The sequence below is a fragment of the Cololabis saira genome, chromosome 6 (genome assembly GCF_033807715.1).
Source record: "Cololabis saira isolate AMF1-May2022 chromosome 6, fColSai1.1, whole genome shotgun sequence".
Taxonomy (NCBI): domain Eukaryota; kingdom Metazoa; phylum Chordata; class Actinopteri; order Beloniformes; family Belonidae; genus Cololabis; species Cololabis saira.
The window spans coordinates 37,688,635-37,700,295 of NC_084592.1; the positions used below are offsets into that span (position 1 = coordinate 37,688,635).

Here is an 11,661-nt window from a genome sequence, read left to right on the forward strand (position 1 = left end):
ACCACGGCGGCGGGAGGAGGCGGTCGCTCGTGCCTGCTTGGATTTGGCTGATGATGGCCGCCTGCTTTGCGGGGAAGCTGCGGACGGTTGACCCCGAGGGAGCCGGGACGGGCCGCCCGTGAAGGTGTGATGCTAAACGCTTCCTGCAGTCTGCTGGTTGTGTCCACGTGCACCTCGGACCTGCTGATCAGGCACTGATCGATTGACCTGGTCCTGTCTGGGAGTGTTTGGGTGTTCAGGCTCAGGTCACATGACACGGAGGAGGTCACCTCACAGAGATGTGAAGAGGAAACCAGTGTGACGCAGGTGGACTCGGACACCAGGACACGTGTTGGTCACATTAGTGTATTTTTGTCAGCTCGTCAATCAAGATTTTGCCGTGTGATTACAATGTTTATGTGTTTTTTTTAAAGGTGCATTTTATTTGTAGAACAGCCAGAAGGACAAAGAGGCAGGTTTCCCTGCTCTTCCTCCCGGCTGCAGCACCTGCGCCGCAGCGTCGCGGCGTCGCACACACGAGCCACTGTTCGCTGGGATCCGTGTCACATACCTTCCCCTGAGCACCTTCCCGGAAAAACCCCCCACCCACCCCCCAAAAACAGCTGGGGCCGCTTGTGAGGAGGAAGCGAGTGAGCGAGTTCTTCTATCAAGACTGAGAGAGAATGTTTGAGGAGAAGGACAACAACACGGGGGGGGTTAATGTGGGGGGATCTGCCTGCGATGTCTCGCGGCTGTTTTGTCCTCCACTCCCTGAAAGGACACAAAGGCTGCAGAGATCATTATCTCAGGGTGACGTCTCACTCCGAAGCTCGGAGTGAGTCAGGTTCAACCAGTGAGACGGGCTGGTTTCACCGTTTACAGCACCGCTACAGTAGTCCTGCACAGCCATGTCTCACTCTGCAGTCCACACGTCTCACTCCCATATTTCTCTCACTCAGTACCTCAGAGTGACGCATCACTCCTGAGCTGTGAGTTGTAGCAAAGATCTCCAGTTTATTTTACACCGATACCTCACTCTTCAGAGCAGTGACACATAGGGCTGTTCGATTAATCGATTTTAAATCGTAATCGCGATTATGTAAGTAGAACGATGTTAAAATGTGAAAATCGTAAAATCGATTTTTCACTTTAAAAAAAAAAAATTACATTTTTTTTTTACCTTGTCTGCACACATATTAATGATTGATACCATATTAATGATTGATGGAAATACCTCTCAATACCTGCGACAAGTGCCCCATGGGAGAGGCTCTTTAGTGTAGGAGGGGGCGTTGTAACATGCCACCGGGCATCCCTCAAGCCAGATGCGGTAGACCGGCTCGTGTTCCTTGCAAAAAACTTGCAAATGTGAATAGCAAATGTAATGACTGACATTACACACCTCTACCTCCTTCATGGGTTGCATTATTATTTAGCATGCAAAGACCCAGTTTAGTTTAATTAGAAAATGTCTTGTTTTATTTAATTGGAAATATAACTAACTGTATGTTTGCAAGTGCTGATTTGCTGATTTTTTTTTTCAGAGATAAAACTTTATATTTTATTATATTTTTTAAAACTTTTTTTCAACTTATTTTACAGAGTTTTGCACTTTATTCATTCATTTTTGGTTTAATAAGAGCAAAGTTTGCACTTAAAGCCCAATGGGGCAAATGTTCAATAAAAAAACAGCATATTTGAAATCATTTCTTTGCCTTTTGTCAATTCACAAAATAATCGTAATCGTAATCAAAAATCAGATTTTGAGAGAAAAAAATCGAGATTTTATTTTTGGGCAAAATCGAACAGCCATGTCTCACTCTGCAGTCCACACGTGTCACTCCCATATTTCTCTCACTCAGTACCTCAGAGTGACGCATCACTCCTGAGCTGTGAGTCGTAGCAAACATCTCCAGTTTATTTTCCACCGATACCTCACTCTTCAGATCAGTGACACACCACTTTTCAGGTTTGAGTGCTGCATCACTCCGTGTGCAGAGTGATACTTCCCTCTTTCATATCGTGACATCTCACTCTTTCATTTAAAGCCAGACCCAGTTTTGAAATCTCACCCCAAGTTTGGAGTGATTCCTCACTTTAATTTACTGATATCCTCGTTGCAGTGATGGTGCCTCAGATTCAGATTAGGGTGATGCATCACTCCTCTGTTTAGAGTGATCTCTCACTGCAGCAGAAGCTACGTCGTGGCTGCAGACGTTTTTTCTAGAAAATGGCGGCTGTGCTCCTTGTGACAGCTGACGTTTGTCATGTGACCCAGTCATGTGACTGTTGTGTTTACAGGGTCACCCGTGTCTTTTTGTCTGTTTGAGGGTTTATTCTGGGTTGTTTTTTTCCTCTTGCTGCTGTTGTTGATGCAGAAATGACTGTGAGCGTAGAAACGGCGCCCTGAGTGGAGAAGGCAACGCCGTGGAGCCACAGACCCGCAGCTGTTCTCGTCGGCGGGCTGACTTCCAGTGCGCGGCTGCTGTTGTTTATGATGGGTTGTAGCGTTCCAGCGGCATCACGTCCCCGCTGGATGCAGGCGCGGCTGGGATTGGTTGTTGGCGCTGATGACTGAGCGCAGGTCGTTCACTCCGTCTTCATCCGTTAAGCTCGGATGAAAGAGCGAGCTGCACGCTGCTGCGGCAGGTCACGCTTTCTTTCACCACAATAGCTGTGTGTGTTTGGGGGGCGCTGACTGCAGGCCCTGTGTGTGTGTGTGTGTGTGTGTGTGTGTGTGTGTGTGTGTGTGTGTGTGTGTGTGTGTGTGTGTGTGTGTGTGTGTGTGTGTGTGTGTGTGTGGCAGGGGTCATATTATACCCGACGTATACCTTGGACCACACAGCGAGCGCTCCGTCTCTCAGCTCCTTTCTGCGCCGTGTTTGATCACGGAGGGCTTTACCCGTCTGAACCGGTCACACCTCTTATTAAAGCCTGGCCTGTCCCACGCCCCCCTCCCCGCTCGCCCGCCGCCGCCCCTCCGCCCCCGCTCTTGGTATTCAGCCCAGGTCAGCAGATTTCAGCCCAGCCCACCGTGGCTCCCCTTTTAATTTGCACCTGTTGCGCAGTTGTCCGGGAGGCGAGCGCTGCGGCGGCTGCAGACAAAGATCATATTATGAACAGACTAATCTCCGTGTAGCCGTGGGGGCGGGGGAAGTGGGGGACCTGTGGCCACCCGCCTGCTGCCAGAGTGTTTTGGTCTGACGGTGAAATCTGTCGCAGGAAATGTGATAAGACGCAGGAGAGGCCGTCCAAGAATCCGTGTTCGGCTCGGCAGCGACAATGAGACTGAAGATGACCTCCCTCCTGCTGGAGGCGGGTTCGGCAGCTGTTCCCATGATGTCACACCCCCCCCCCCCCCCAGCACTTTACCTCTGACAGCCTGAGCAGGTCCAACACACGAAGAGGACACACCGTTGTCACGGCAACCAATGTCAAAAAAAACCTTTGTGTTCTGTGAATTAACTCCTCCTCCCGTTTCCCTCTCTTCCCTTTCTCTCCTTTCATCCTGCTGACTTCAGTCCTGACCTATGACAACGTGGTGGAGACGACCTCAGAGACCGACGAGGAGGACAGGACTCCGCTGTGCGACGACAACAGCCTCGCTGACGGAGCAGGAGGACGAGGAAGGGCGGAGGATGAGGAGGCAGGCAGCCCCGCCGGGATGCCCCGTCTGGAGGCGTCGCCCCGGGTCGGCCACGCCCTGCTGTCCCTCCGGGACCAGGAGGAGGTGGAAGGCCAGGAGGAGGCGCAGAGCTGGAGGCTGGAGGAGGACGGACACCTCGGTGAGTGTCATCAGCATCAGTGCATCAGCAGGTCGGGGCCATGTGCTGGAAAGATGCGTCGCCCAACTTCTCTCACAAGTGGCGTTAACTTAGAAAAAGTAAAGAATGTTCATGCAGCAGCTAGGAATGGGCGATATTTTACCGTTCACGATATACCGTCAAAAAATATCAAAAAATTCCTCACGATAAGAATTTGTCATGTCGCGGTAAAAACGATAAATTCCCGTTGATGATGTTTTTGTGTAAAGCTGATTTTTGGAAGGAAGGAAGGAAGGAAGGAAGGAAGGAAGGAAGGAAGGAAGGAAGGAAGGAAGGAAGGAAGGAAGGAAGGAAGGAAGGAAGGAAGGAAGGAAGGAAGGAAGGAAGGAAGGAAGGAAGGAAAGAGCAGGAGGAAAGGAGGAAGGAAGGAAAGAGCAGGAGGAAAGGAGGAAGGAAGGGGAAAAAAGAAGGAAGAAAGGAAGGAAGGAAGGAAGGAAAGGGGAAAAGGAAGGGAGAAAACAAGGAAAGGAGGAAGGAAGGAAGGAAGGAAAGAAAGAAAGAAAGAAAGAAAGAAAGAAAGAAAGAAAGAAAGAAAGAAAGAAAGAAAGAAAGAAAGAAAGAAAGAAAGAAAGAAAGAGAGAGAGAGAGAGAGAGAGAGAGAGAGAGAGAGAGAGAGAGAGAGAGAGAGAGAGAGAGAGAGAGAGAGAAAGAAAGAAAGAAAGAAAGAAAGAAAGAAAGAAAGAAAGAAAGAAAGAAAGAAAGAAAGAAAGAAAGATAAATTCCTGTTGATGACGTTTTTGTGTAACAAACATGGCGGATCTGAGAGCGAGATAGATTTATAGTTACAAAGGTGGAGTTGAATTGGTATTTTTTTTATCGTCATTTTAATCGTTATCGGGATAAATGCCAGAAATAATTGTGATACATTTTTTAGTCCATACCGCCCATCCCTAGCAGCAGCAACCTAGTGGCCCGGGGATTGTACTTTGATGTGGTTCTGGAAGAATTCTGGTCCGTCCTTCTCTGCGACTGAGACACAGCGGCTCAGTCGGGTTCGGGGTCAGTTCGCTGCTGTGTTTGGATCCGAGTCCTGCTGCATGTTCCAGTCTCACGTCCTCACATTTGAGTCGCAGAGGAGGTCAAGGTCACAGAGGGGTCAAGGTCAGGTTGCTGTCTGCAGCTTACCTGGATTCTGTGGCTGCAGAGCAACCTCATGCCATCCCTCCTCCGTGAGACCTCCACGTTGGTCTCACGTGTCCGGAGAACGTTGTTCCACAACTCAATCGTCCTCTCCTCTTCCTAGTAGACAGAAGAGGTTTCCTTCTGGAAACTCTCCCAACACACACGTCCGGTCTTGCATGCTCGTTGGGTTCTGCTGGGACGTCCCCTCCTGGGAGGACTGACAACTGTCTGGATTATTTTCAGACGTAAATAACTTTCCTTAGTGTAGAACGCTGAGCTTCAAATAGTTTCATGATCAGAAATAATGTTTTAAGCCTTTACAGATTCATGTAAGGCCACAACTGATGTCTTTCCCTCCTGGCGTCGTCTCGACTGCCCAAACTCTCAAATGTGACTCAAATGTGAGGACGTGAGACTGGAACATGCAGCAGGACTGGGATCCAAACACAGCAGCGAACTGACCCCGAACCCGACTGAGCCGCTGTGTCTCAGTCTGGGGCAGGAAGGGTGTGATTAGCATTGCCGATAGGATTTTCTGTCTTTACGTCTCAGAGGAGAGGGAGCACGATGGAGAAGGTGGTAAACGTGTTTTCTGTCTGACAGATGACCGGAGGGATGAGTACGGCGCGCTGCAGGCTGGGGGAAACAGTGCAGGTGAGATCAATACTTTTTTTTTTTGATTGATTTTTGATCTTTATTCATCTTGAACAAAACAATAAAAAAAAAACACACCATGCATCAACAACAATAATAAAGCACAACCAGTTTTGTTCAAGAAGGGACAGGAAGAAGCAAATGCTTATCTAGTCCGGCCCCTTCTTGCAATCTAAGAATATCCGATATATAAAAGAATAATAATAGCAATAACAATAATAATAACAACAATAATACATATATACAGTATTTACCCTTCTTCTTGACATATAAAAGTATGTCAATATAAAAGTAATTAACAGACAAGTGAGTCAATAATAAAAGTAGCTAAAACGAAAGGCATCAAGCACAGTAGAGAAGAAAAAAAGTCAATGAAAAAAACCAAACAAAAACAATCACCATAATAAAAGTAGCTAATACTAAAAAAGCAATACTCTTATCGATCAGCAGGTTTGTGGAGGTGCTGGAGGAGCTCAGATGAAGCCACCATCAGCAAAGAGCAAAATAAAAAGTGATAAAATAAACCAATAAAACACATAATTTGCTGTAGTGAATAAAAATAAATCTGGATCAATTTACAGTCAGATGTCTTTTAAATCCTGTTTTTATCAGAAATTGATGATCATCTACAGAAATTATCTTAGGATCTTTCTTTCAGGCCTCAAATCCATTTTACGTGCTTCTTTTCTGACATTTATGATTTGTGGTAGAAAAAAATGAAGTAGTAAAGTTTCCATCAGTGTAGGGCTGGGCGATATGGACCAAAAGTCATATCTCGATATTTTCTAGCTGAATGGCGATACTCGATATATATCGATATTTTTTCTGTGCCTTAATTGGGGTTTCCCCCAAAGCATTATAGCATAGCATCTCTGTTAGCTTCATTTTTTTCTGAGGCAAACCCTTAAAAAAACAGTCAGTTTTAATACAAAGCCTCGTGCCAAATGTCACACAGGTTCCTTTATTAACAGAGTTCTGCACAATATCAAAATGTATAAAACAAATGAAATAAAAATAAACTGCCTGCATATATAGAATAAAAATGCTTCTTGAATAAAATAAAACAAATATCCCTTTCCTGCATAACTATTAAATTAAAATACACTGTGCAATTAATACAATGTAGACAGTAACAGGCAGACTTTTCCACTGAGGTTGACAGTTGTGCAAATAACAAAACATTTGTGCAAATCTCAAATAAAGCATTCAAGTCAATTTGTCACAAAATAAGCTATATCAAAATCCTTAAAAAAAAAAATGTAAAAAAAAAAAAGAATCTTTTTTTTTTTTTTTTTTTATAAATCGATATAAACGATATTGTCTCGTACCATATTGTGTTTGAAAATATATCGATATATATTAAAATCTCGATATATCGCCCAGCCCTACATCAGTGGTAATGTCGCAGGGCAACGGTCAGGGCGGCAGCGTCTCAGGTGTCGTCCTGCGTTGGACCCGATGCCGATGGCGGTCTCCTCTCTCTCTGACTCCCATCTCTGTTCTCCCTGCTTTCAGCGAGGCGGCTGGATGGCATTACCGAGCTGAACGACTACTTCCTGAAGCGCAAACTGGACGAAGGCGACGGTCACCCGGCAACCATCGCGGAGTACCTGCAGCGCAGCGACACCGCCATCATTTACCCAGAAGCCCCAGAGGAGTTGACGCGACTGAGCACGCCCGAGGCCGCGGGTCAGGACGAGAGCGAGCACGGTGAGAGAGGAAATCAACCACACAGTGTGATGTCACCATGCAACCACATGCTGTATAAAAAATAAAAACGTGGGTGAAAGATAAATCATTTCCTGAGTTAGTCTGGCTCCTCCGGATTGGACTTAGATCTCAAGGGGGCCGTACCAACCGATGCAGCAGAAGCAGTTTCTCCGATCCGCTTCCGATCGTCCTGGCGGCCCAGCGACGTCCTGTGGTCTTGTGATCAGATCCCATCTGTGTGTCTTCGCTGACGTTCCCTCATCCACATGGTTGCCATGGCAGCGTACACTGGCACATATGAATACAAATTGTCAAGAAGTTCTGAGAAAGCTCCAGGGACGGAGGGGGATCGGTCTGTGGTCTTGTTGTCGCTTCATCAACCGCTGGTTATCTCTGCTGTTTCGATAGACGTGATCTTTGCCAATGGTGCTGAAGACTACTTGAAGCTTGATTTTAGCCACCCAAGCACTCAGAATGACACAGATCTGTGAAATCTGATCAGAATCACATTTGAAACCTGGTTTTTAGATGTTCAGACGGTCAACAAATCCATCTAGATATGTGTGGATGTTGTCCCGGGCTGAGGTGAGGGAGGGCCTGGATGCAGGGGATGAACGAAGGTGAACGTAGCTTCAGCTGAGAAGCGAGGAGTCTGGGTCCATTGGGAAGCTGCATGTCTGGTCTGACCGTCAGCGAGTAACAGTCACACTTAAGACGTCTTGGAGTTGACACCGGTGTAGGGCTGGGCGATATATCGAGATTTTAATATATATCGATATATTTTCAAACACGATATGGTACGAGACAATATCGTTTATATCGATTTAAAAAAAATAAATAAATAAATAAAAATATTTTTTTTTTACATTTTTTTTTTAATGATTTTGATACAGCTTATTTGTGACAAATTGACTTGAATGTTTTATTTGAGATTTGCACAAATGTTTTGTTATTTGCACAACTGTCAACCTCAGTGTAAAAGTCTGCCTGTTACTGTCTACATTGTATTAATTGCACAGTGTATTTTAATTAAATTGTTATACAGGAAAGGATATTTGTTTTATTTTATTCAAGAAGCATTTTTATTCTATATATGCAGGCAGTTTATTTTTATTTCATTTGTTTTATACATTTTGATATTGTGCAGACCTCTGTTAATAAAGGTACCGTTGTGACATTTGGCACGAGGCTTTGTATTAAAACTGACTGTTTTTTTAAGGGGGTGCCTCAGAAAAAAATGAAGCTAACAGAGATGCTAACAGAGATGCTATGCTATAATGCTTTGGGGGAAACCCCAATTAAGGCACAGAAAAAATATCGAGATATATATCGAGTATCGCCATTTAGCTAGAAAACATCGAGATATGACTTTTGGTCCATATCGCCCAGCCCTACACCGGTGTAGTGATTGATAGTCGTGTCCTGGAGGTACTGGCAGGACGAGATGGACTCGCTTTTATTCCGTGTGATGGAGAGCCGAGTCCTGGACTCCAGGACAGATGTGATGAAAATGAGCGAGCCTGAATAAAAGCATTGTTTGGTTTTAAAGCCTATTTTCTGACCTGGGATCTGTGCAGATCTGCCGCCCGGCGCCGCCGACGACTTCGCTCAGCTGCTCACGTGTCCATACTGCGAGCGCGGCTACAAGCGCCTGACGTCTCTGAAGGAGCACATCAAGTATCGCCACGAGAAGAACGAGGAGAGCTTTGCCTGCCCACTGTGCGCCGACACCTTCAGCCAGCGCGCTCATCTGGAGCGTCACATGACCACACACAAGCCCGCCGGAGACCAGGTAAACAGCCTCACCTCCTCTGAGCCGGGTCCATCGTCTGGGTTCTGTGCACGCATGTTCAGAAGTCTTCTGGGGTCATTTTAGTAGCTGTGAAATTCCTCCTGGTGTTTTCAGAATGTGACTTGTCTCATGCCTCAAAAACTAACATGCGTGATGGGTTTGCGCTTTGACAGCTAGCTAACTTCCTGTTCAGGTCACGCGTGTTGATATTCAAGCTTCAAGCTGTACTTCCTGCCTTTGATCACTAGGGGCACACAGACGGCGCAGGTTTTACTGACAGATGAGTTATTGATCCCTAAAGCCAAACAGATCGGTGGAGGATTAACTGAGAGCAGCTCCTTTGGTCTTCAGTCCTCACAGATGTTCACATTCATCTCTCCGCCATTTATTTGCTTCGCTAATCCAATAATTTACTGAAAATGTAATCAAAGTCATTAATCTAATCAAATGTCCTGACTCTCAGGTGGATGCTTTCTACCAAACTGCTGATTCAAATCATGTAAAGTATGTCATCATTAAACTGAACCAGAAGATAAACCCAGCCTGGCTCACCGTTTTACGCGTTTTTATCATTTGGCATTTGTAAAAAAATGTGACATAGGAATGGGCGATATTTTACCGTTCACGATATATCGTCAAAAGAATTCCTCACGATAAGAATTTGTCATGTCGCGGTAAAAACGATAAATTCCCGTTGATGACGTTTTTGTGTAAAGCTGATTTTTGGAAGGAAGGAAGGGAGAAAAGAGGAAGGGAAGAAGGAAGGAAGGAAGGAAGGAAGGAAGGAAGGAAGGAAGGAAGGAAGGAAGGAAGGAAGGAAGGAAGGAAGGAAGGAAGGAAGGAAGGAAGGAAGGAAGGAAGGAAGGAAGGAAAGGGGAGAAGGAAGGGAGAAAACAAGGAAAGGAGGAAGGAAGGGAGAAAAGAGGACATCTGCCGTATCCCAAATCAATAAACAGAACTGATGCTCGTCCGTGGCAACCCCGAAGTCAGGAGGGCCGTCAAGGGTCAGTGTAACATCAGACGTTTATGACCTCACAGCAGGGATCCGATGTGGGGATCCAGGTGGGTCTGATGGTTCCTCTCACAAAGTGTTTTCCTTTCCAAGATGATGAAGGTTGTGATTCCAAGCGTGTTTTGGCGGTGAGGGAAAGTTGATGGAGCATGGCTTTCTGGATGCAGTTTATTTTGTGAAAGCAACCCAGAATGTTGCTGGATGTGCAGAAAAGGGTGAAGCTGTGTTCCAGCAAAAGAATTTGGTGAGTCTGAGCCACAAGGAGCAGCTGAGCTGTCTGTTTGGAAGCAGGACAAGCAAGAAAAAAACCTTCACCTCCGTGCAAAAATCAGTTTCACTGACCCAACCAGTGACTGAAGGGTAGATGGATGATAGCACGGTTGGATGACAGTACAGTTGGATGACGGCATGGTTGGATGATGTCATGGTCAGAAGACAGCATCATTGGATAGTAGCATGGTTTGATGATGGCATGGTTGGACGACAGTATGGTTAGATGACCCCACAGTTGGATGACAGTACAGTTGGATGACGGCATGGTTGGATGACGGCATCGCGTTTATGAATCCAAGAACGTGTCTGGGCAGCGACAGAATTTGTGCATTTTTATCAGCCATTAGATCCACTTCTTGTCAAGCCCCCAGGAGTTGGACCAATCAGAGAGCACTTTTCAGGAAGAGCCTCCCCTTCTGATTCTCTGTCGTTGTAGTTGACATGATTCCCGGTTTCAGGAGTTGTTCTGAGGGCGAAGCTGCGCTGAAGCAACCAGATATTAACGTCACATGATTTACATCAAGGTCAAAGGTAGTGATGCACCGAAATGAAAATTTGTGGCCGAAACCGAAACCGAAAATAATAATAAACACTTGGCCGAATACCGAACAATACCGAACATGGTTCTTCACAGTTTTTCATTTATTTTGCCAATTTTTTCACCATTGCATAAATCAAATACATTTCATTTAGGCTTTTCAAAGAAAAACATCTTTTACAAAATTACAAGGTAGAAAATATTTATTGAAAAAAAAAAAATGAAACATTTTTTAATTTCCAGCATTATGTTGTTTTGGTTCCACCTCCTGGTGAATGTTAGGTAAAATTCTTATGGGGTTACTTTTTGGTTGGCCAACGATTTATGTTTGTGGTGCAACAGTTATGGGAGTGGCCAGTCTATTTCCTTATATTACAACGCTGTTATTAATTGTTCGGTTTTTTTCCCACTTATTCCACCGAACACCGAAAGTGTTTTTTTGCCATTTTCGGCCGAACAATTTCGGTTACCGAACAATCGGTGCATCACTAGTCAAAGGGAAGACAGAGAAGGACACCATGTGGAATGTTTGTTTTTTTTAATTTTGCAGACAAACATACTGCCTCGCTGGTGATGATGTCGTGGCTGCATAAATAACAGTTGAAAATACGGCAGAGTTTGTATGGTGAACGTCTTTCATTTAAACTGTGTCCTCTGTGTCCGTGCCCAGCTGCCATGGGCTGCAGTGCATTATGGGAGCAGAGGTCGTCAGATTCTATGAGATTAGACCCGAGCAGACCTGTGGTGTTTGCGAGAG

At 45.4% G+C, this 11,661-nt stretch overlaps 1 protein-coding gene across 3 annotated transcripts in view; it reads left to right on the forward strand.

Moving 5' to 3' along the window:
- Positions 1-660: 660 nt before the first annotated feature.
- The window catches only part of LOC133446170 (zinc finger E-box-binding homeobox 2-like), a 28,176-nt gene continuing 17,175 nt past the window's right edge, over positions 661-11,661 (forward strand). Inside the window, exons 1-5 of one of the 3 annotated variants that reach the window (XM_061724080.1) lie at positions 661-814; positions 3,501-3,764; positions 5,529-5,579; positions 7,095-7,289; positions 8,867-9,081. In XM_061724080.1, the coding sequence (XP_061580064.1) occupies positions 700-814; positions 3,501-3,764; positions 5,529-5,579; positions 7,095-7,289; positions 8,867-9,081 (840 nt within the window). In that variant the 5' untranslated portion in view covers positions 661-699. Of the gene's footprint in view, positions 815-3,193; positions 3,370-3,500; positions 3,765-5,528; positions 5,580-7,094; positions 7,290-8,866; positions 9,082-11,661 lie in introns of those variants that run through there. The other 2 variants (XM_061724081.1, XM_061724083.1) reach the window with 2 other exon arrangements.